Source organism: Ursus maritimus, unplaced genomic scaffold (assembly GCF_017311325.1).
Source record: "Ursus maritimus isolate PB19 unplaced genomic scaffold, ASM1731132v1 scaffold_10, whole genome shotgun sequence".
Taxonomy (NCBI): Eukaryota; Metazoa; Chordata; class Mammalia; order Carnivora; family Ursidae; genus Ursus; species Ursus maritimus.
This window is the reverse complement of record NW_024423344.1, coordinates 20850943-20876524: the sequence shown is the minus strand read 5'-3', so window position 1 is coordinate 20876524 and position 25582 is coordinate 20850943. Positions and strand designations below refer to the sequence as shown.

General features: G+C 45.8%; 1 protein-coding gene across 1 annotated transcript; it reads right to left on the bottom strand.

Annotated features, from left to right (window-relative positions):
* Nucleotides 1-466: 466 nt before the first annotated feature.
* Nucleotides 467-24728, bottom strand: CUNH13orf42 (chromosome unknown C13orf42 homolog). The gene is made up of 4 exons (XM_040622538.1): nt 24302-24728; nt 3285-3428; nt 1546-1786; nt 467-641 (listed from the first exon to the last, which is right to left on the bottom strand). The coding sequence occupies exons 1-4, from the start codon at nt 24726-24728 to the stop codon at nt 467-469; spliced, it is 987 nt and encodes a 328-aa protein (XP_040478472.1).
* Between the last annotated feature and the right edge of the window lie 854 nt (nt 24729-25582).

The following is a 25582-nucleotide window of genomic DNA, read 5'->3' as shown; positions in this document are numbered from 1 at the left end:
GTAACCAGAGTCTTTCTGAGCCCTGTAGAGGCAGGAGCTGCGTTTCTGAAAACTTAGGCCCAGAGATCCGTGGCTGGGCTTGTTTCCCGTACTGAGTACAATTGTTAACAGCCACTTGGACAGATGCACAGAGAACTGAAACAGGACCCAGCAGAGGCCAGGTTTAGTGAGCCTGGATTCCCACTTGAGGCCTTCCATTCTTTCTACTGGGAGACCAGCCAGGCTGGACCTACCCGCTAACCTGCGCTGCCGGGCCAGCCAGGCTCCAGAGCCTCCTCAGGCAGGTGCTCTGGGAGACGCAGGTGTGTTTGGCACTAACTGGGCACCAGCGGGCAGCGCTGATGGGCTCATGGGCTTGACTTGGTTCCAATTTCCATTTTTAACCCTTCCAAACACCTGTGCGGCACTGGAAGCAGCCACCTTCTCAGGGACCCAGCCTGAGTCAGGCTGCCGGGCCTGGAGGGAGTCAGGGTACTGTTCGCTCCCAGAGTTTCTCTCGGAGCAGCCACTGCCCTTTGGGGTTCTCGGTCTCATGGTGGTCCTCCCCCGGAGACGCCAGGGGCTCCAGCGCAAAGAGTTCCGCATCCCATTCCATGTCTTCTCCTGAGAAGCTGAAGAGGATCTGTCTGGGGCTCCCCAGGCTGGAAGGGAGGAATGAGGCAGAGGGTTTAAGTGTGGCTTGGCTGGCTGCACAGAGCCGCGATGCTCTGATTCACTATTCCAATGGGGACCCTCAGATGCTCCCCAATGCTGGGCCTTGTAGAGGCCAAAGCAGTATCGTCACGGGGGCTGGCTTTGAACTGGAAGGATGGACGATGAGGGCCGGAGCCTGGTTTCAGTATGTCCAGAATACAGTCCATTGTTATGGGAGGAAAGCTATTTAGAAAAGCTCCAAACCCATTGGAGTTGAACGGCTCTTGTACGATCAAAGGAAAACATGTGGTTGAGCCCAGATACACCCTTCTGTTGTGAAAGGGGAGGTCCCTACAGCGTGACCGGGGTTGCCCAGAGCAAGAGAGCACTTACTGCCCTGAATGAGTAGGCCGCAGGAATTTGGGGGCTAACAATGGTAACCAGTCTTGGGAGAGCTGGATCTGGAGGGAGAAAGGCCTTTGGTAGCAAGGTGGCCAGGAGGGGCCCAGCCGATGAGAAGTTCTCCGTCTAAGTCAAGCCAAGGCAGGGGCGTCTGATTAGTTTGGTGTTGGTTTCCTCGTGGTGCCACGCCCCCCTCAACCCCAAACGCTCATTAAAACTTCGTAGCACACAGCTTGTCCGTGGCACAGGGCGGGTGGCACAAAGCATGCGGGCTACATAGGCCTGAATGAAAGGTGGGCAGATCCAGAGCTGAAGTGACAGTGAGGAGTGGTGACGGCAGTGAACCAGGCTGGAGTGTAAGCATAGACCAGGAAAAAACTCCCTCCCCCCAAAATATATAAGAAGAATTTGGGGCATATAGGATGGGGGCTCGAGGCCCCTTAAGAACCACCCCGGGAGTCTGGAGGACATGGAAACATCTTGGTCGTACAACTTGGTCCAAGCACTTACTCTTTTTTGCAGGCCTTGGGCTTGAATTTCAAGGTGTTGAATGCCCCTTCCACAGCCTTGGGCAAGTAGATGGGGTGCCTCTCGAGTCTCCTCTGAGTGCCAATGGTCCTGCACTCCATGGTCCTTCGCAACTGGCTGGCTGTCGCGTGCACGGCGTGCGCAGCGATGTCCTCAGAGTGCCGGCGTGGCGCCCGCAGGATCCAGTTGCAGTGCAAACTGTGCTCCCGGGAGCTGGTGGCCACTGCAAGAAAGAAGCAGGCGTCCCAGAGATTAGGACCCGCCATCAGGGAGGAACAGGAGAGGGTGGCTTGGGCTGAGAACCCACAGTAATGCATAGAGAGCGCCATGGATTCTTGGAAAGGCTGGGAAAGGCAAGCAGCGGGGACCATCTGCTCTGACCCTGCAGTGACGGTTAGGGATACAGCTGAATATTGATGGGTTCACGAAGAATAAGGATGCAGATCTGTGTACTGACTTGGAAAGATACCCACGAGGTACTGCAAACTGTGAGGTGAAAAGAGCAGATGACAAAAGAGCAAAGAGAGCCTATTTTCCACATCCTCAGTGGATTTTGCTGGTTTTCTGCCAATGTCCTGGGTTTCCTTGGCCGGACTGTCGAGAAGAGAGCTGGCTTCTATCTGGGACCGAGGGGCTGCAGTCAGCGGGGAGGGCGAGCAGATGTCCCTACAGGAAACAGTGACCTTGGGGAGTGGGAGTAACCTGTGAAATTCCACCAAACCCAATGAGAGCCTACCTTTCACAGATACAGGTCTTGTGAGGCCAGACCAACTACAAACCACAGGGATGTAATTTTTAATCTTTTGAGCAATAAGTAAAACACTTAACAATTTTTTAGTATTGGTCCCTTATTAGCTGATCCCTCAGTCACAAGAGCCAGTAATTCCTGAATAAAATCGTCATCAATGACAGCAAGGAGGGCAAGTCAAAGATGAAAGAAACGGATAGTCAAGTAATGGAATTGAAAAGCGGGCTGAATTCATGAAGTGGCCGAATTGCTTGCTTTCCACCAGGAGAGAGCCAGTGACACAGGCTGGCAAGGAGAAAAGCGTCAGCCCCCGCCCTCAGCTCGCTGGGTCCCCTCCTGCCCTGGGCATCATCCTCAGAGCGCTGATTGTGAGGCCCTCAGAGGGCGCTGAGGGCCGAGCAGGGACAGAGCGGATGAAGGGTCAGGCAGGTCCAGCAGAGAGTACCAAACTAGCTCAGGTAGAGTCAGAAGCCAGATTTTTAAATGTGGTTTCTCTGCTCCTTTTTCTTCTTAAAAAAAAAAAAATGTGGTAAAATACAGATAACATAAAATGTACCAACTGAGCCATCTTTCAGTGAAGAGTTCAGTAGTGCGGAATATATTCCCCCTGGTGAGGGATGGCTCTCCAGGACTCCTTCATCTTGCGAGACTGAAACTGTCTTCACACCCATATAACACCCGCACCCCCCCCCCCCATCCCTTTCTTTAGTGCTTAGTCTCCGCTTTGGCCAGTGGACCACAGGAAGGAGTTTTTGTCCAAATAGGGCCGTGAGTGTTGTCGGGTAGGCTGGGTGGTGGCCGCAGGGACGCCTAAAGCAAAGGGCCCCCAAGGAGAAGAACAAGCCCTGGGCAGGGCTCTGCAGTACGGATGTGAGTTTCCCTTTACTAGGATGTGGGGTTCCTGGTCGCTCATCCGACACCCCACTCCAGAGACCGCCACCCGCCCATCTCCTGCACCCCGGCGAGCACTCACCATCGAAGTCCACGTCCTCATTCGGAGGCTCTGCCTCGGCAGCCCGGGGCCGCTTCTCTGTCTCCAGCTCTGCAATGATGGAATCAAAGAAGGCCATGGCCTCGGCCACATCTGCGCTGAACTGGGAGTATTTCTTCAGGGTTGCTCTGGGCTAGATGGGAAGGGCAGGAAAGAGCACTGTGTGAGCCAGCCTCCGAGCACCCGCACACAAGCAAGCCAGCACAGCCAGAAAGACCGCAGCGTTGCTGAAACAACGTATGTGAAGTTACGAATTTGCAGAGCTTAAAAAGCCAGTTTAAATTAGTGCCCTGGGAAAGGAGGGCAGATGCTCCGTATCCACACTTGCTGTGGGTCCATGGATTTCCAGTGACCTCAAGGAGAGACAAAGACATAATAAGATCTACCTAGTTCTTACTCAGAGACTGTTTTTGATCCTTAGGCAAAATACTTAGTCTTCCTTTGTGTGGTGATGCGCGCCGCGTGTTATACGCAGCTAATGAGTCGTTGAACGCGACATCAAAAACTAACGATGTACTGTATGTTGGCTAATTGAACATAATAAAAAAATAAAATATTTAGTCTTCCTTTGGCCGTTTTCCCCGCTGGTAAACACCCAGTTAGGTGATCATGGAGCTCCTTCGGTAGGGAGGAGATGCTCACAGCAGGAAAGAAAGGACAAGATAGACTGGAAATGCTCTGAAAGAGCTGTCAGGACCTAAAGTGGCCAAACTTGGGCTCAAGTCATGGAATGGATTGAGGAAAAATTAGTATGATTGCTTGAAAAGTGTAAGAAATAATAAAATATGGAGTTAAAAAAAAAAAAAAGAGTCTACTGAGTGCCTAACCAGGTTCCAGGCTCTGTCCTGATCTGGTCTTCTTCATGATCTCATTCCTCAGCACCACTGTCTTCACAGCCTCCCACCAGCGGTCTCGGGGACTGACGTGGAAGTTCAAGCCCGTGGTGGACCTCCACGGAGAACTCTTCAGTGAAAGGCCCAGAATCAACGTGTGGACCCACAAACAGCTGTCTGAGGAATTTAGGAGATAGGAGAACTCAGGGAGGAAAAGAAGGGACAACGTGCATTAACTTGGGCTGTTTTGACCCTGTGTAGAGTTATTTTATTTTATGTGAGCATTTTTATTTTTTTATTTTATTTTTGTTTTATTCGAGTATAATTGACACACCATGTGACATTAATTTCAGGTGTACAATGTAGTGATTTGACAAGTTTATACATAATGCTACGTTCGCCCCAAGTATACCTTCCAGCTGTCCCATTACATCACTATTACAGTACCTTTGACTGTATTTCGTATGCTGTGACTTTTATTCCCATAACTTATTCCTTCCATACCTGGAAGTCGTGTCTCCCACTCCCCTTCACCCATTTGGTCCAACTCCCCATCCCTCCCCTCTAGCAACCATCAGTTTGTTCTCTGTATGTATAGGTCTGTTTCTGCTGTTTATTCGTTTGTTCTTGTTTCTTTTTCCACTTGTAAGTGGAATCATAAGGTATTTGTCTTTCTCAGTCAGACTTATTCCACTTAACATAATACTAAGTCCATTATGTTGTCTCAAATGACACAATCTCGCCTTTTTCACGGCTGTGTAATATTCGTGTGTGAGTGTGAGCATGCCCCACATCTTCCTTATCCATTCGTCTACTGATGGACACTTGGATTGCTTCCATAATTTGGTTATCGTCAATAATGCTGCAACGTGCATATGTCTTTCCAAATTAGTGTTTTGTGTTCTTTGGGTAAATGCCCAATAGGGGAATTATTGGGTCATCCATATAGTACTTCTATTTTTAATTTTTTGAGGAACCTCCATACCATTTCCCACAGTGGCTGCACCGATTTGCATTCCCACCAACAATGCACAGGAGTTTCTTTTTCTTTACATCATGGCCAACACTTGTTGTTTTTTACCTTTGATTCTAGCCATTCTGATAGGTGTAAGGTGATATCTCATTGTGATTTTGATTTGCATTTCCCTAATGATGAATGATGTTGAGCATCTTTTCATGTGTCTGTTGGCCATATGTATATCTTATATGATTGATTTTTCGGTATTAAGTTGTATAAGTTCTTTATACATTTTGGGTATCAACCCTTTATCAGATGTATCATTTGCAAATATCTTCTCCCATTCAGTAAGTTGCCTTTTCATTTTGTTGATGGTTTCCTTTGCTGTGTAACAGCTTTTTATTTTGATGTAGTCCCAGTAGTTTATTTTTACTTTTATTTCCTCTGGCCCAGGAGACATATCCAGAAAAATGCTGCTGCAGCTATGTCAGAGAAATTACTGCCTGTGCTCTCTTCTAGGATTTTTATGGTTTCAGGTCTCACATTTAGGTCTTAAACCCATTTTGAATTCGTTTTTGTGTATGATGTTAGAAAGTGGTCCAGTTTCATTTTTTTTTATGAAAAAAGTAACAATTTTATTTGAAGCATAAATGTGGCAAGGTATATGATTTAAATTATACTCATACTTTATCTTAAATACAATGGGAAGTTCTTTTTTTTTTATTTTAATGATTTTTTATTATATTATGTTAGTCACCATACAGTACATCCCCGGTTTCTGATGTAAGGCTCGATGATTCATTAGTTGTGTATAACACCCAGTGCACCATGCAATACGTGCCCTCCTTACTACCCATCACCAGCCTATCCCATTCCCCCATCCCCCTCCCCTCTGAAGTCCTCAGTTTGTTTCTCATAGTCCATAGTCTCTCATGTTTCATTCCCCCTTCTGATTACCCCCCCTTTCTTTATCCCTTTCTTCCCCTACCGATCATCCTAGTTCTTATGTTCCATAGATGAGAGAAATCATATGATAGTTGTCTTTCTCTGCTTGACTTATTTCACTTAGCGTTATCTCCTCCAGTGCCGTCCATGTTGTAGCAAATGTTGAGAACTCGTTCTTTCTGATAGCTGAGTAATATTCCATTGTATATATGGACCACAACTTCTTAATCCAGTCATCTGTTGAAGGGCATCTCGGCTCCTTCCACAATTTAGCTATTGTGGACATTGCTGCTATGAACATTGGGGTGCATATGGCCCTTCTCTTCACTACGTCTGTATCTTTGGGGTAAATACCCAGTAGTGCAATGGCTGGATCATAGGGTAGCTCAATTTTTAACTTTTTAAGGGACCTCCACACTGTTTTCCAGAGTTGCTGTACCAACTTGCATTCCCACCAACAATGTAGGAGGGATCCCCTTTCTCCACATCCTCTCCAACAATTGTTGTTTCTTGCCTTGTCTATTTTTGCCATTCTAACTGGCGTAAGGTGGTATCTCAGTGTGGTTTTGATTTGAATTTCCTTGATGGCTAATGATTTTGAACATTTTTTCATGTGTCTGTTAGCCATTTGTATGTCTTCATTGGAAAAGTGTCTGTTCATATCTTCTGCCCATTTTTTGATTTGTTTATTTGTTTCTCGTGTATTGAGTTTGAGAAGTTCTTTGTAGATCTTGGATACCAGTCCTTTATCTGTAGTGTCATTTGCAAATATCTTCTCCCATTCCGTGGGCTGCCTCTTAGTTTTTCTGACTGTTTCCTTGGATGTGCAGAAACTTTTAATCTTGATGAAGTCCCATAAATTCATTTTATCTTTTGTTTCTCTTGCCTTTGGGGATGTGTCATGAAAAAGGTTGCTTTGGCCGATGTCGTAGAGGTTGCTGCCTATGTTCTCCTCTAGAATTTTGATGGATTCCTGTCTCACATCGAGGTCTTTCATCCATTTGGAGTTTATTTTTGTGTATGGTGTGAGAGAGTGGTCAAGTTTCATTCTTTTGCATGTAGCTGTCCAATTTTCCCAGCACCATTTATTGAAGAGACTGTCTTTTTCCCACCGGATGTTTTTTCCTGCTTTATCAAATATTAGTTGCCCAAAGAGCCGAGGGTCCATTTCTGGGCTCTCTATTCTGTTCCATTGGTCTATGTGTCTGTTTTTGTGCCAGTACCATGCTGTCTTTGTGATCACAGCTTTGTAGTACAGCTCGAAATCCGGCATTGTGATGCCCCCAGCTTTGTTTTTCCTTTTCAACAGTTCCTTGGAGATTCGGGGCCTTTTCTGTTTCCATACAAATTTAAGGACTGTTTGTTCCAGTTCTTTGAAAAATGTCCTTGGTATTTTGATCGGGATAGCATTGAAAGTGTAGATTGCTCTGGGTAGCATGGACATTTTAACTATGTTAATTCTTCCGATCCATGAGCATGGAATATCTTTCCATCTTTTTATGTCTTCCTCAATGTCTTTCAAGAGTGATTTATAGTTTCTAGAATATAGGTCCTTTACGTCTCTGGTTAAGTTAATTCCAAGGTAACGTATGGTTTTTGGTGCTATTGTAAATGGGATGGATTCCCTAATTTCTCTTTCTTCGGTCTCGTTATTCGTGTATAGAAATGCAACTGATTTCTGAGCATTGATTTTGTATCCCGCCACGTTACTGAATTGCTCTATAACTTCTAATAGTTTGGGAGTGGCTTCTTTTGGGTTTTCCATATAGAGTATCATGTCATCTGCAAAGAGAGACATTTTGACTTCTTCTTTGCCAATTTGAATACCTTTGATCCCTTTTTGTCGTCTGATTGCTGTTGCAAGGACTTCTAGTACTATGTTGAATAATAGTGGCGAGAGTGGGCATCCTTGTCGAGTTCCTGATCTTAAGGGAAAGGCTTCCAGCTTTTCCCCATTGAGAATAATATTTGCAGTAGGCTTTTCATAGATGGCTTTTATGAGATTGAGAAATGTACCTTCTATTCCTACACTCTGAAGGGTTTTAATCAGGAAAGGATGCTGTATTTTGTCAAATGCTTTTTCGGCATCGATTGAGAGGATCATATGGTTCCTGAGTCTTTTCTTGTTGATATGATGTATCACGCTGATTGATTTGCGAATATTGAACCACGCTTGCATCCCAGGTATGAATCCCACTTGATCGTGATGGATAATCCTTTTAATGTACTGTTGGATTCTATTAGCAAGTATCTTGTTGAGGATTTTGGCGTCCATATTCATTAGGGAAATCGGTCTGTAATTCTCCTTTTTGATGGGGTCTTTGCCTGGTTTGGGGATCAAGGTAATATTGGCCTCATAGAATGAGTTTGGTAGCTTTCCTTCTGTTTCTATTTTTTGAAATAGCTTTAGGAGAATAGGTATTATTTCTTCTTTGAATGTTTGGTAGAATTCCCCAGGAAAACCGTCCGGGCCTGGAGTTTTGTTATTTGGAAGGTTGTTTATCACTGACTCAATTTCTTCATAATTAATTGGCCTGTTTAAGGAATCAATTTCTTCCGGTTTCAATCTTGGTAGTTTATAGGTTTCCAGGAAGGATTCCATCTCTTCCAGATTGCTTAGTTTATTGGCATATAGCTGTTGATAAAAATTTCTAATAGTCCTTCCAATTTCAATGGTGTTCGTCGTGACCTCTCCTTTTTCATTCATAATTTTAATAATCTGGGTCCTTTCTCTTTTCTTTTGGATAAGTCTTGCCAGTGGTCTGTCAATTTTATTGATTCTCTCAAAGAACCAGCTTCTAGTCCTGTTGATCTGCTCTACTGTACTTCTGGTTTCTGCTTGATTGATTTCAGCTCTAATTTTGGTCAACTGCTTCCTCGTGCGTGGATTAGGCCTGTCCCTCTGTTGCTGTTCCAGTTTCTTGAGGTGAGAATATAAAAACTGCATTTTAGATTTTTCTATTCTTTTGAGTGAGGCTTGGATGGCTATGTATTTCCCCCTTAGGACTGCCTTTGCAGTATCCCATAGGTTTTGGACTGTTGTATTTTCATTCTCATTGGTCTCCATAAATTGTTTAATTTGATTTTTGATTTCCTGGTTTATCGAGTCATTCCTGAGCAGGATGGTTCTTAGTCTCCAAGTGTTTGAGTTTTTTCCAAATTTTTCCTTGTGGTTGAGTTCCAATTTCAGAGCGTTGTGGTCGGGTTTCATTTTTTTTGCGTATGTTTGTCCAGTTTTCCCAGCACCATTTATCCAAGAGACTGTCTCTTCCCCATTGTATATTTTTGCCTCCTTCGTCTTATATTAATTGACCTCATAACCATGGATTTATTTCTGGAGACTGTATTCTGTTCCATTGATCTATGTGTCTGTTTTTGCGCCATATGCAGGCATTTTTAAAGGGGGATGGTATTAAAAGTGAACATTAAATTACAGGCTGGAGTGTTGGGAAATAAAATGATGACATCTGTATGTACATACAAGATCTTGGTGAAAAGTATGCATTTCGTACTACTAGAAAACATTTTTAAGTGGAGAGGGTTTTTTTTTTTTTCCTTTTATATCTGTAAGGTGCTTTCTTAGAGAAAATTTTGAAGAAGTACAACATACACCTGAATCTTTTGTGTTAAAAGTAGAAAACTATCCACATGGACTTATCCCTCCCCCCTCACAGAGCCCACTAAAATGAAAGCGGGAGGGCAGAGAGAAGAAAACCTAATGACAGAGGAAGGGAGAGGCCATCAGTAAAAGACATATTTCCAAATCCTCTTGCAATGCAAAGCAATTGAAGTGGGGGAACTGATGTGAAAGAGCAGAGGGACCAGCCTTCTAGAATATCATAGGTTGGGGAAGCAGCTAAAAAGGGTACAATTTGACCCTTGGGAACCAGAAATGCACCAGGCTTGGAAACACCGGGTACACAAAGGGTTGGGAGTGGGGAGCAGGACTGAAACCAGAAGGATTGGTTGGCAGACTGTATGAACACAGCAGGCCAGGCCACCAGGCATCCTTCCTGCAGGCAGACGACAGGAAGGCCCATCTCTGAAGGCAGGTCACGATTCTTCTCCTGCCTGGTTTTTCTCAGTGGTCCCTTTGCCTTGACTGTCTCATCTGGCTGACTCCTACTCATCCATCAAGATGAGCTGGGTCAGCTCATATTCTCCAGGTAGACCACCCTCTCCTGGACTGTTCCCTCCTTTAGAGTCCATGGTCTTCAGTCCCTAACCTAATTCTACTATGACACTTATAACTTTAGAAATTTTTTTGTGAAGTGAAAGAGAGGGAAATAAAGAATGGAGAAAGCCACACAATCTGGACTGAAACCCAAAGGAAGGATGAATATTATTTAAAAGGGATGCAAGGTCTGTAGGTCTTTGTGTCTCAGAACCCATGGAAAGGGTGCCTCTGAGTCCCTGACTCAGCAGCTTCCATCAGTGTTTGGTTTAAGGCAAGGGTCTCAGTCTCACATGTGGGCATCACACTCCTTTTCAAAATTATCTGAGCTGCCCATTCCTCAGTGTCTCTAGGAAATGGACTTTGGCCAGCAGCTCAGAGCAGCCTGAATCCGTTGCTTCCATTTATTAAAGAACTTAGGAAAGAGTCAGCTTTGGTATCTTAACTACCAAAGGCTCCAAAACCAACAAGACCACAATCATTAGTTCTGTTAACAGGAACCCTTGACTTGGCCTCTCGTAGATCTCAAAAACCCAGAATCTCCTCAAGTATTATCCTTCAAGGATCACATTTGCAAGTTAAAAAATAAATCATCAGCATATATGTTACCACCTTAGCCACTGTACTTTCTGTCCACTAAAACTAGTGGACAAAGGCCCTTTCAGCCACACCCTTGTTGGTTATTCCAAATATTCAAGTATATTGTTTTTTTCCAAAGCCTCAAGCTTTAGTATTGGAGACTCCGGTCTCCCTCGCATACCTTGCCCTTTCTACAAGACTGAGAAACAATTGCCTTCGAGGGCACCTTGTCACAGAAGCTCCTTAGCCAGCACCAGACAGTCTGCTCTTCCAGGTGCTACTTCTGGGGTCTCAGCTGGGCAATCCAATACATTACCATTATAACACTTGCTTCCGCTGAAAGAACTTGTAGATCCTGGTGGTCTGGAGAATGAGACATTGGTGACATTATCTGTGGCTGACCCATATATACCTGTGTGACCAAGTCTTACCCCGAGGGAGAGCTTCCCCCACTTGCCCCAACTGCCTTTGTCAGTTCCCCCCAAACCCTTCATGGAATGAAGTAGGGGCATAAATAAATGCAAATGAATCGACAATTGCTTTCCTTCCTTCCTCAGCCCTGCCTTCCTTCCCTGCAAATGAAAGCAGCATCCCTTAAATGAGGCTGAGATCCTGGCCTGGGAGACAGGGACGGTGGGCCCTCCCTCATCCCTGTCAGGGGGGTTCCATAACAGGGGAGCCCAATTCCAGCTGGACATTGTGCTGCTAAAGAATGTCTATCTACGGCTGGCTCTTTCCCAGACCAGTTGGGTCAGATAATCAAGTGATTCTAATACACAGCAGTGGAGAGCCACTGCTCTATGGGGGCCCGAGCATGGACGAGGGACAAGAGCACCCACAAATCCCCACCTCAGGGTCTGATTTAGGACAGAAAGCTTAAGTACCAGTCTTATTCCCTGGCTTTGCAAGGGCAGACAGGAATGTCTCTTTCAAGACAAGGACACAAGGACAGGACCCCAGGGGACAGAATACAGGTCACTGAAGAAAGAGGACAAAACCCCGGATTTCAGGGCCCAGACTCCCTGAGTCCTTGTGTGCCTGCACTCAACATCTACCTTTCCCTCCCAGTCCCCAGACTTGACCTAAACCCCCTCCTGGGGAGGCACTCCCCCGGCTTGTATTCATGCATCTTTGCTTTCTGGGTGTCGTGTTTGGCATTCATCTCTGCTAGGCTACGCGGTGGGTAGGCGCCAAGTTTCTTGTTTATCTCTCCATTGTTTCTTTTTGAAAATATAAGCAAACATGAATTTATATTTGTGTTTCCCCACTTTCTTAAAAAACAAAATGTAGCCTACAAGATATAGCTGTGCACATTGCTCACTTCACTCAATGTATCCTGAGGATTACTTCCCAGCAGTAGACAGAGACCCTCCTCAGCCCTGGTAACCTTGCATGGCTCTCCATTGGGCAGACCCACTGTCAGAACAAACCACAGTCCCCTATCGTCAACTCTTTGGCTTCTTTGTAATCTTTTGCTATTCAAGTTAGTCCTTAATGCATATGCCGTTTTGCATTTTGCCAATAATACCCTAGCTTGGGGTAAGCTTCTAACTGTAAGTACTCTGCTCTCTATGTATATGCTTGATGGAAAGAATGGGAAGCATCAAGCCATCTGGCAAGTCAGTCATGTAGGATTTGGTTAACAGAGTCTCTGCTGTACTTTATAAAAGTATACGTTTACATGTCTCCGAATGAATGCTGTGGTGACTTTCTGAGTCCCAAGGCTAAGCTACACGTCTGGGCCTTTTTAAGTCCTGGTTTAAACCCAGGCTGATTCCAGCTTTTGTTTGTTTGTTTGTTTGCTTTGCCTTTCCACAGCTTCTATGGGCCTTTTCCGCCTCCACTGCCACATTCTCTTGGTGCCTAGCACAAGAGAGACAACAACCGAGGCTCAGGGTTCAGGCCGCAGGCTAATATCACAGGATAATCTACTTCATAGGTAGTTGTACAAGAAGGGACATCAGGCGTCCACACCCTGAACTCAGAACTCCAGATATAAGAGGATTGCTTATCACTCCCACTCTTGACTTTTTTCTAGCCCAGAATTTTTTCACTACTTCTTTGGACAGCTTTCCCATTGCAACTGCTCAGGCCCCAGTTTCACAGGGCTCGTGTTCCTTCACTGTTGGCCCCACAGCAGCCCTGGGGAGAAGGCACGTGGGCTCGAAGCATCTGTATTGCATTGCCTGCTCCATTCCCATGTGCCTTTCACACGTAACCTTCAGTGGCCTTGGGGTTATCATTTTCCAAGCCTCCCTGTCCCCCCCCCCCTCATGTCAGGCCTGGGTCTCAGATTACTTTTCCTCTTGTGTTTTCTCCAACCAAACTCTACTGTATTTCTCATTGTCTTTTCTGAGTCCCCCAGTGCAGTTTATGATATTTTTCTGCATTTCACATCACCTGCCATCCTGCCCGGTTTCACCTGCCATCTGGGTGCCTGGGTTTCTCCAATTTGTTCTTTTTCTTCTAGGATCTGCCAGTGTTTGTCTGCAAGAGGTTTGGTTTCTACAAAATGAACTTTCAGTTGGAAACAGCAATATTGTGGCAGAGATTTAGGGTTGAGGGGGGAACATTAGAAACCCACCCAGAGCCAAGAGGACCACCACTAAACATCTACCCTCCTCTCACTTCTCCTACTTGGGCATCCCGTCACCTCCTTTGGAAGGCCAGCCCCCATGTCACCGCCTCTCACTGCTGCAGACAGACCTAGGCACATCTTGTTTATGCGCACATTCTGACAGGGGTGGATAATCCACTCTGGCACGTGATGCTCTGTCCTCTGTAGCCCCACACTAGACCAGCCATCTGTAACCTCTTCTTTGGCAATGCTTTGGCAACTAACACTCACAGATAAGACTCTTGTGATAGATGCTCACCGGCCTATGTGAGACAGGTTGTGGGATTTACACAACTCCCAACATGCTGATTGAAATTCTACCTGTTTCTCTGCCAAAGAACCTCAACACACCAGTGTGGTTCAGACAGTGATGCTGAGGATTGCAGCTTGAGACAATGGGCTGTGTCAGGGCAAACAGACCGCCTTTTCATCTATGAATGCTAGCTACCTATTTCAGCGTCTGGCATGGGGTGGTAATTATTCACTGAGCAAGTGAATATATGCTGTATACATGCGATTACCCAATGCTTATATTCTCCAATCAGCTTGCATGTTGCTAATGTATCCTTTTGGATTGAAGTTGGCAAATGTTAAGAACTCTGTACTCCTTATTTTTATGGAGTACTGATAATATTCTGTTGAGCAAAGAGTATCTAGAAATATGAATGTCCATATATTGTGATAAAATTTCCAGGATCAGATGTGGGACTAGTCGGGACTAGAGAGATCATTTTTCCCTTGGATCATTCAGCTGTGTGAAATTAAATGCAAAACAGCTCAAATTTATCCACAAGCAATTTAATTATCATCAAAGAAAAAGAGAGAGAGAGAGAGAGCTTTTGAGGACAAACCCTAAAAGCTCTAACACATCTTCTTTGCCTCCTGCCATCCTTGGAATGGATATTTAAGACCAAGTCCAAGGTGATATTTACCTTATCCCTTTTATATTACAACACCTAAGAAAGTGCATACCCATAACTGAGTGCGAGTTTGTGAAGTACGAATGGGAGTTTAGGAAACAAGGACCGAAGCTATAAGAAACAAGCAATTTGGGAAAAGGCATAGTCATTGGAATTTAATTACACAAACACAAATACCCACATACAAAATTTTAACAAAATTTAAGCTAAATGGTACACTTGCCTGAACTGAAGAAAAAAAATGGTGAAGTCGACAAGAGAGCTGAGAAAATCAGCCCAAAGAGATAAAAAGATGGAAGAAGTTTGTCACAAGCTCTAGTATAACTCAAATTTGGCGTCACCTATCATACCTAAATATTACAATCATCTTGGAAGCATAACCACACATCTTCTGTCTTTGATCTTAGAGATTGGAGACTCACGGGTTGATAAGCTTAGTCTTTTCCCTCCCTGCTTTTTAATCTTAAGGCCACTATTTCTTTTGCCTAACTCCTCACCTTACATGTCATCGAAGAGATCATTCCACTTTAACAAAACACCGAGTGGAATAAATTTGCTCACATTTATCAAACAATTAGAAGCCTGATTCCATTGAATTCACATCCTTGAAACATAGTATAAAACCTACCCATGCGATAAGGGAAACATCACAGTCCAGAGATAGAAGGGATGAATTTGTCAATAAATGATGTTGGGAAACTTTGCTACTTGGGGAAAACTCAAGTTGGATTCTCACTTCCCACTTCCTGTCAAAATACACTGCTGATAGATAAAAGCTGGGTTTTTAAAAATGGAACTATCAAAAAAGGAAAACACTGGCAAACACACAGCTGATCTTGAGACATAGGAGGGCTTTCTAAGCAGGAAAGCAATGGAAGAAACATCAAAGACAAAACGGGTGTCCTTGACTACATACAATCAGTAGTATTTATACACCAGAAAATGTCAAATAAAATCAAAACACACATAATAACTTGGAGAAAATATTTTTAGCACGTGTGGCAGACAGGGTGCTTATATTCTTACTATGAGTCCATAGAAATAAGAAATCTTTAATAGAGCCAAAAGAAAAAGGTAGAAGACATGAACGGGCAATCGATTAAACAAGAAGTAGCATTGGTTTGATAAGTTAAAAGGGTCATTCTTTGCTCAAGCAATAATCAAAGAAAAGTATATGAAATAATGCAATTTATTACATTGTGAACTTTCTAAATTAAATCAATACTAGGTGCTAATAAAATGCAGTACAAAGTGTTTTCTTATTCACTGTTGATGAAAGTGTAAATTATAAAATGTTTCTGGAAAGCAATATGTAGAAGAATCTTTAAAAATGAATGATCTTTAAACTTTGCCCCACTAGTCACACTTTTAGGAATCACTAAACATACCTTACAGAGCAGGATGTGTTTGTAATTCTTCACAACTACTTAAAGAATGTGAGCTGTTACATTTTTTGCCATTAAAACTTCAGTTTTCAAAAACAAGTTAATGAGGTGGGAAAGAATCCACAAAATATAATATGAACTGAACAGAGATTATAAAAAAGTACATGGTGTAAACCAAATTTAGTAAATTCATACATACACATACATCAGGGTTGTCAAATTTAGCAAATAAAAGTATAAGACAGCAGTTAAATTTCAATTTCACATAAACAATGAATAATTTTTTAGTATAAATATATACCAAATATTGCATGGACATAATTACAGTAAAAACAATCCATCACTTATCTTAAATTCAAATTTAAATAAGCATCCTTTGTTTTAGCTGGCAACGCTAATATACATCTATGCAAATATACAGGAAATAAATGATTGAAAAAGAATATACTTAAACATTTTATAGTGATTATCTCTGGTAGGATTCTAAGTTATTTTTATTTTATTTCTTATACTTCTCTGTGTTTTATAAATTTTATCTAATATAATTTTATCCAGAATTTTTTTTTAAGTTTACCCAAAATGTCCTTTTGATGGTGAACTCTGATCCATTACACGTTGGATATTTTAATTATTAGGATATGATTCCATATGAATGTGAATATACTCAAACTATATTCTACTCCACTAAAAAAAAAATAATAATTTTCCAGTCAGTGAAAACAACAGTTTTACTACTCTTCCAGATCTCCCACCAAACTGTGTTAAGTTTTCTTCTTAAACCTTCTTAAGGGCACCTGGATGGCTCAGTCGGTTAAGCGTCTGCTTTCAGCTCAGGTTATGATCCCGTGCCTTGGGATCGAGTCCCGCATCAGGCTCCCTGCTCAGTGGGGAGCCGGCTTCTCCCCCTGCTTGTGCGTGCTCGCTCGCTCTCTCTCTCTGGCATATAAATAAATAAAATCTTCTAAAAAAATAAAATAAACCTTCTTAAATTACAGTTGGAATTTCTCAGGTTATTGGTTTATTGAATGTCTGCTATGTGCCTGGAGCCATGCAAGAGGTTGGAGATAGAAAGATAAATAAGACACAGTCCCCGCACTCAATGAGTTCATGGCCAGCAGCAGAACTAACAAATGAACAGACAATTACAGTGCTGGGTGCTGGCTGCTAAGTGCTGAGATGGGGGTCAGACACAAGGAGGGGAGGAAATCCACTGTCTTATATTGTGGATGTGAAAAGCGGCTTCCTAGGGAAATGCTTTCTCTGCTGTTAAAACAAGTTAGCCAGGTGAATGGGGTGTGGTGGAGAGAAAAGGGGAGGAGGAAGTATTATTTGTAGGCTGAGCAAACAGCACGTGCCTGGAAGATAGATTGGGGAATGTAATTACCCATCTTGTGGTCTGACTGAGAGGGGCTGCAGGAATTATGTGCTTTGTTATCAATCATCATTATACTGTTTGTCGTCTTGTGGAGAGCTCTGCCAAGCAAAATAGAAAACTCTTTGCAGCTCATATTGAATTAGTACAGCCCTTCAACTCTGCAAACCAGAGATAGGCCAAGTGAGAGAGACTCTCCCAGTAACTAATGCTCCAGAAAACCCGCATTTTAATATCACTGTGTTTGCACAAAGCCTCCCCAGCAGATCTGAAAAATAATTCCCAGTGGTGTAAAAACAGATCTAGAATCTGCCTTCTATCCCATATGAAATTATATATGCATATTATACATGGATGATTTGGAATCTTTTTAGATGAGTTAGATTCTGATTCTCCTGCCATAGAGGAGAAAGAATCTTCTGTTTGCTATTGACATGGTCTTATATGATGAACCAAGATTGGATGGCCTTAGTAGAAAATTGATTCTGAAAACAAACTATTGCCAGAATAAAACTAATTTAGATAAAAATCAATCACTTTTGGTAAACATTCTCCAGAATTCCGCTGGTTCTTTTTAAACCATTGTAGCAGGTGAATTTCTTTAGCAGGGCTGGGGTAGGGCGGGGTGCAGGGACGGTGTGCATTTTGTAGCCAGTTCATCTAGGCAGACATATCAGGAATCCAAACTGCTTAGAATTAGATGACCCAAAAGAGAATTAATAATGTTTTCTTCTGCCTGCGGTGGGTGACCGACATACCTGGCTTCAAAAAATGTCCAGCTCAAACCATCTGGGCAGTGTTCCGTGGGGTACTGCAACCAACCTATGCTAACTGACACTCTGGTCAGAGTGAGCATTGTCTCAAACTCTTCGTCTTCACCAACCATCAACACCCAAGCTGTTCCCCTAAACAGAAGGAAGGAAGTTCGGACACATGCAACAACATGGAGGAACCTGGGAAACATGCTGAGTGACAGAAACCAGTCACAGAAGGACAAATACTATAGGATTCCACTTATCTGAGGTTCCTAGAGTAGGCAAATTCACAGAGACAGAAAGCATAATAGAGATTACCAGGAGGGGGGGAGCAGGAAAATAGGGAGTTACTGTTTCTTGGATACAGGCTTTCTGTTTGGGGTGATGAGAAAGTTCTGGAAAGGATAGTAGTGGGCTATACACCATTGTGAATGTGCTTCATGCCAGTGAATTGTATACTTAAAAATGGTTAAGATGGTAAATTTTTTAAGATTATTTTACTTAAAAAGACTTCTATATTTTAAGAAATAATCAGACCTTTTATAAAAAACATTCTCCTAATTCCTAAATGAAGTATTTTATAGCCTCTCTGACCTCTTAATGGATTCATTTTCTAATGTACTACTAATACATTTCATAAAGTGTTCTAAAAATAGAGTAAGGCTTAATAGTCTTTTGGATGTAGTACTAGGGGCTTATATAAACGATCATTTGGAAAAATTCATGGAAGACTAGTGTGAAGAACTCTGGTTATTGTCTGACAATTAACAATTTGAAAGATGTTCAGTGTTACACATTTTTCTCTAAAAGAAATTTATAAAAAATCATCCAAAGAGAAACACTTAATTTCTTAAGAATTCATTAACTGTGATACACTTCATTACCCATAAGCTGGGGACATTAAAAAGCACTCATTTCAGGTGCTAAGAAGTGCCCTGTTGAAAGTGGTAAAATTTATGTTATGTTTATTTTACCACACACACACACAAAAAGCTGAAGTGGGTGATGAAATGTTCTAGAATTAGATAGTGGTGATAGGTTGCACTACTTTGAATATACTAACAACCACTCAGTAGTATACTTTAAAGGGTGAGTTTCATGGCATGTAAATTAAAGCTATTATTTCAAAAAAAAAAAAATCCAAGCTGAGAGAAGCAGTCTTTATGAGGAGTGGAAAGATAGAAGTCAAATATCCCAGAGCCCCTCCCAGCAGCTGGAAGAAATTACCTTAAGAACCAGGCGAGGGGGGAAACAGGCTGAGGCCAGTCATGTCCCAGACAAGACCCCAACACAGATTGCAGAGGGAGCGACTTGCTTTCCAAGATGCTGAGATGAGGGAGGCAAATAGCAGGACACACAACAGGATAGCTTTCTACTTTTCACAGACACTTTTCTCTCATAGGATTCACTGTATCTTCAGAGGCTTTCGACAAAGATCGTCAGGAGGGTGTGTGGTCCGTCCGTGCCTCTGGATCTGAATTCTCTGCGGGGTCCGGAAGGGATGGAGAGCAGGTGCGTACCCGGGTGCCACAGCCTGGGCCCTCACTAAGACGCAGCACGGGCTTGGCGCAGCAGGGCTCTGAGAAGTCACCACCAGAAATGGGGTACTGGTTTATTGCCTTGCTTTGCCACAAGCGTGACCACCCAGGAGGACAGGGACTTTGACTCCCTCGCCAGTATTTAGAACAGTTCCTGGCACACACCCTGTTCCTGCCAACAACAAAACATGTTGAGGAAGGGACGGAGGGAGGAATGGAGGGAGGAAGGACAAATGACGTATCTACTGATGCGTCGTTACTTAAAAATCACTGAGGGCCTTACTAGCTACATCACGCCTGGTTTCTGTGTCAGGTCCCATGTGAGAAATTCTGGAACTTGAAGCTGGGAAAAATCTCACTTCCACTAACCAAGGGGTGTGGTTTTTCCTCTTAGACAGAATTTTAATACGAGTCCGGCTCTCTTTTAAAGGGTCGCTTGCAAGAGGTACGGAGCCTAACTAAAGCTCACCTGTAGCCGCTGAATTAGCTCTATGATCTGCAGGGTCTTTTGAGTGTTCTTGATTTTCTGTCGATGCTTTATTCTCTTCCGATTGTCCAGTTTCTGCTGCTACTTTATTCTGCTGGTAGGTGGCTCGTCTCAGATACTTTGTGGAACGAGTGAGGAAGAATGAAAACGTGTTTCTGTTGAAAGGGTTTGAAGATAAAATCCATCCCGTTGTGAAGTTCCCACTGCAGCTGAGCTCACACTGTTTACCCAGCTTTCTTCCTAGTGCAAAAGTAGGCAATACACACTCGGGGTCTCGGGGCTGCAGGGACCGAGAGTAAAAATAGAGTCCGAGGAAGCCATGTGCAGGGAAGGTGTTGAGATGGAGGGAAACTGAACTCGTGGATAGTGGAGAGGAGAGAGCTTGATGCCTGCCTTCAGGACATGCTTTGGGTCCGGGTCTCTCCCGCACAAAGGGAGCCCAGGCCATGCCGCCTCCGTGTTTCGCCCTTGCACTGAGTCCACACGGGGTAGGAAGCGGGTACCTCCCAGCTGACTCTCCCTGGCCTGGGTGTGCAGGATAAAGCAGCCTGCTCGCCTCATCCTGAGGGGCCCCTCCCCCATCGGCAGGTATCTGACAAGCTCAAAATACATTTTCTGGTTGAAATCACTGTCGCTCCATTGACAAGAGCGTGAGCTCTGGCACAGTGCAGACCCGGTTTCAATCCTGGCTCTTTGTCAGGCGCACACCTTACCTAAATCACTTCCTGTCTCTGAGACCCAGTCTTCTCATCTGTAGCCTGGGGCTGGCACTCAGCGTGTTTCGAGGATGATGAGAAGTCAGGAAAAACTGCTGATTGTTCCCGGACTGTGCCTGGGCCGTGCCGAGGAGCAGGGGTGGGGTGTGTGGAGGAGATGGGCCATGTGCCTCATCGCGGGCAGGAACACCCAAGGTGCCCATGGCCGGGGGTCGGGTGCCTTTGCCCTATTGGTTCAGAAACTCTGTGGTCTAGGACAGGACCCACTTCAAATGTGCTCTCCTTCTGCCACTTGAATTTTGCACCGTGTTAGAAATTCTAACACCGGAGCATCTAAACAATGAGTCCCAAACTACAGCTCATACGCGATGCTGACTCAAAAATCCTCAGATGTGGGGGTTTTGTTTTGATTTCAAAATGTTGCAAACTGTGTGTTTCGTTCATTTGTGTAATGACCTCCTATTTGGAGCCTGGCCAGGACCTCCTCTGTGCAGGGGCCCAGGAGGGCCTTCCCACATCCACCCCAGGCTCGCCTCCCTCCTGGCGTGTCCTCACTTCCTCCTCGCATCGACCCACATGGGTACTCATCCCGGCTCTCTTCTCTCCAGGGCCTGGGATACCAGACCTTTTGACACCCTGATGTATCATGCCTTAGACACTGTCAACATTTCAGCAGGTCCTACTGGAATGCCTTACCAGGGTGTGAGAAAATGTCAGTCTGGACCCCGTAGTGGCTTGTGAAATAAATTTAGTGTGTCATGACAACATGAAAAACAACAAAAAAAGAATAGTGTCGAGTATTTTGAAAAAATATCAGAGTACCAAACAGAGAATAAGAATAAGTATATCTCATGAAATTTTTGTTTTGGTTGTATTGAATAAACTAGGTCAGTTTCAAAAATATATTTCTTTTTTTTTTAATTCAATTAGCCAAAATACATCATTAGTTTCAGATATAGTGTTCCATAATTCATCAGTTGCGCATAACATGTATTTTTTACTGAAAGTTTTAAACAGAACAGCCTAAAAGCCATTATCTTTCCAGGAAAGAGAGACAGACAGGGGCACGTAAGTTCTGTGGCCAGGCCAGGGGCTGGTATTCGTGGGAAGAGTCAAGGTCTCCAGGGTGCTTTGGTGCCCAGAGAACACTGCTCACTCCCTACATGGAGGCCGGCTCTTCTGTGATCTGTACACAGAAGACCAGACTTTAAAGTTTATAAAGCATTCATAAGTGACCAAGAAGTATTCACGGTTGCACTGTGGGGATGGAAAAATGTCAAAGGTGCTGTTTCAGCTTTACCAAGCATACCAAAGTCACTGCCGAGCAGTGCACCAGGCCCCAGGAGGCTGTGATCAATGCTAGAACAGAGCGGTGTTTAGACTAATGGGAGAGAGGGAGAAAGGCAATTCCATGGAGGACTGTACTCATTCCCTAGGGCTGCCACAGCAAAGTCCCACCCCCTGAGCAGCCTGGAGGCCAGAAGTCTGAGGCCCAGAGCTTGTCAGGGCCGTGTTCTCTTGGAAGGCACTAGGGGAGGATGTGTTCCAGGCCTCACCCAGTTTCTGGGGGGTCCCCGGTGCATGGCACCCAACTCCAGACCTTGCCTAGTGATCCCCGCATGCGCGCTCGTGCGTGTGTGTGTGTGTGTGTGTGTCCGTCCCGGTTTCCCCTTCTTATAGGACACCAGTGTTGTCAGATTAGGACCTCACCCTAATACCCACAATCAACTCAACTAATTACACCTGTAATCAGCCTAGTTCCAAATAAGGTCACCGTCTGGGGTACTGGGGGTTAGGACTTAAACCTATGATTTGGGGGAGACACGATTCAGCACAACTGGGGAAGGAGAACGAGGGCTCAGGGGAATGAATGGTGTTTGCCCGAAACCTGAAGATCAGCAGGCATTTTCTACCAATGCAGGAAGGGGATGACCTTCCAGAAGAAAGGAGCTCTCTGGTCCCCTGCCCCTCCCACGTACAGAGCAGGCCGCCGCAGGCCACCTGGCCAGCCAGACGGCCCCGTGGTGTCTCAAGCACACGCAGCATCCAGCTCTTTATTTAGGAGCGAGAAAGGAGAGCGCTTGTCTGCCGGTGACGAAGAAGCCTCCAGTACCTTCCATTTCAGAGTTAGTAAGCACTGGAAGACCTACTATGTGCCAGGTCGTATCACAGCCAGGATCTTGCTTTCCCCTCACGGGATATATTCTTATTTCCGTTTCTATGCTACAGAAATCGAGGCTCAGAGAGGCCAACTTAACCTGACAAAGGTACACAGCTGGCAAACACAACTAAAATTTAGGTCTTGGTCTGACTGACATCAAAGCCATTTTAAAACTTTTTTCTGGTTACATCATGGTGAGAGGCTTCTCCCGAGGAAATGCGCACGTTGTGTCTTTCCACAGGGCCAGAGTGGGGTGCTCTGGGCTAAGTTCTCCCTGTATCTTCAGACAGCTGAACTAGGAGCAGTGCAGGGAGGAAGTGACCTAGGCTTTGTAAAGAGAGAACTGCATTTTTTTTCCAGGAAAATGTAATGCCTGGAGGGAGTCTAACCAGACCCAAGAACCCCAGGATATCCAGCTAGGAGGGAGTCCAGAACCTATTGCAGCCCCTTCTGTCGTGGGAAGTGACCCCGAAGGAAGGGTGCTGGCCCACAAATCTACAGCTGGCTGCTCACAAGGTCGATTCTGGAACCCTAGAGTAGGTACTGGGACACGGACGTACTTTTGGAGTCAATGTGGTTATTTAAACCAATCCCACCTGGGATAAAATGCAGACAGTTGAAACCAGTCGGGGGAGGCCAAGCCCTAGAGATCTGATCACCGGCCAGTCCTTCAACGGTAATGGGGCCTCCACAGCCCACAGCACGTTCTGCGGAAACAGGACTAGGGAGAGACAGCTCTGCTGTCCAGGCATCAGGGAAACAATTGGTGGGAACTTAAAACAGCCTCAAACCTCAGGCATTTGAAAAAAAAAAAAAAAAAGAAAAGGTTGAGGGTGAAGGAGGGAATACCCGAAGGAGTCAAAGGTCCTGTCAAACAGGTTCCAGAGGCCTAGCTTGCTCTTCCCTGATACGGAGTCTCTCCCACCTTTCCCTGCGGCCTGAATCGAATGCTCAAGGGGAGATAATGTGTACAGACACCGGCATAAGTAGAAACAGCGAGATAACTGCCTGGGACTTCTTGCACTAATTTCCTGCTTGGTCTGTCTGGGCTTGAAGCCTCCAGTGCCCAGCACAGCTGTCAGGCAATCGCCTTGAAGCCACAGGCGGTCTCGAGGCTGTGCCCCAGTCCCCAGGATGCCTGGGCCCAGCCCACAGATGGAGCACAGCCTCCAAAGCTGTTGGGCTCCGGTGAAGCTGAACACCGAGGTACTAGCAAGCATCTCGTTCCCGGGAAGATTGCATGTCTCACTGGGATTTCCAGGGGCCACACGAGCGTCATCTCATCCACCAAGCGGGAGGTAAGTGACAAATGCGATGCAAACGCAGGGCAGCCTGACCCCGAAGCCGCCGCCCTCCCTCCAGGCTACTCTGTAGCTACCACCGACCGCTTCTTCCCAGGGCCTCCTCCCAGAGGGGAAGCCACTGGGGGTCGCCACCCCCCACCCCCCCCACCCCCCGCCGAGCCGCGGGCTTGCACGGGAAAGGGGCCGAGCCAAGGTCCCACCCGGCACCCGAGGCTCGTGGAAGAATTCCCTCTGAACTGTACGTCTGCACAGCACTTACCTTTCCTTCTTTGGAGGCGCACCGGCCGGGGGCCTTTCCGCGTGTCCCGGGGGACCCCGGGGGCCGGGAGCAGGGAGCGGCGAGGCCCGGCGCGCGGCGGGGCTTCAGGTCGCTGAGGCTGCTGAGGTACTTCTTGCGCAAGGCCAGCAGCTCCTGCAGGTACTGCAGACAGTCCTGCGGCCGCGAGTACATCCATGCGCGGCCGCCCTCCGGCTGCAGGTAGCACAGGCTGCTGTCCATGCTGCCGCCGCCGTACTTCTTCAAGGACTCGCTGAATGTCTCCCCGTGGTCCCCGACCACGTACATGGAGCTGCTGCGGATGAGCCTCACGGCGGGGCTGGCGGGCTCGGAGCCGGGCCCCGCGGCCACCTCGGCCTTCCTGTGCGGCCCGGAGTTAAAGATGGAGTGCAGCTTTCTGAGCATAGCGCTCGCCGGCTCCGCGTGGCCGCCTCCCCGCCGCGGGTGCTGTGCCACTTGATCTAGCTGCGGGGAGAGCAGCCAACACGCCCGCCTTCTGCCATCCGCCTGCCGGGAGGCCTCGGATCTCTGGAACCCCAGAGAGGGTGGGCCCGGTCAGCGGGGCAGGCGGGGCGGCTCTCCTGGGGGCACATTTACAGCCAGGAGCCACGGTGCCATCCACCACGTGTGCGTAGAAGGTGGCACACTGTGAGCTTACCAGCAACAGGCCCGCCTGCCTCCGAGCAGATGCCTTCGCTTCTCTTCCATGGAAGGCCCCAGCTGGATGTGGCAAGCGGGACGATGCTTTTCCTGCTCTATTTCCTCTCCTGTTAGTTTTCCATTTCTGGCTGTGGTCTCACTCGGTTTGATGGGATCTTGGTGTGGATTTGTACGTTTCCACCTGGGCGGAGCTGTCTCTGGTCCTGAACACTTTGCATCCAAAACGAAATTCTGCCAGTATGGCCAAAACACCACGAAGCCAAAACTCGCGTGTTGCTTGAGGTAAAATCCAGTCCCCTGCGAGAGGCCAGGCCAACACAGCCAGGGCCGTTGGCAGGAGGCTCTCAGATCTTCGATAAGCCAGACCCTGAGCAGGCGTCCCAGCGCCCTGCCGGCACCTCGCCCTGCGGTAACGAGACCTTGCCACGGTTACCGGATAGCAGCCCGTTGTGGAGACACGAGGATTCAGGTATCCAGACCACCACTTCTGCACAAAAGCCTTAGCGAGCAGACGGCGGCCACGTGGATAGGACAGACCTCCTTTCGCTGGAACACATTTTTCATTTAAATAGACTAGTCACAACCAGACACAAACTACT

Bases quoted from the DNA above. Each gene is read 5' to 3' on its own strand.
- CUNH13orf42 (XM_040622538.1), bottom strand. From the start codon at position 24,728: ATGCTCAGAAAGCTGCACTCCATCTTTAACTCCGGGCCGCACAGGAAG. The intron at 3,429-24,301 runs GTGCTGTGCAGA...TCTAGCCCAGAG, and splicing joins CTCCAAAGAAGGAAAGGTAA to CAACCCTGAAGAAATACTCC. The intron at 1,787-3,284 runs GTGAGTGCTCGC...TCTTTCTTGCAG, and splicing joins TGAGGACGTGGACTTCGATG to TGGCCACCAGCTCCCGGGAG.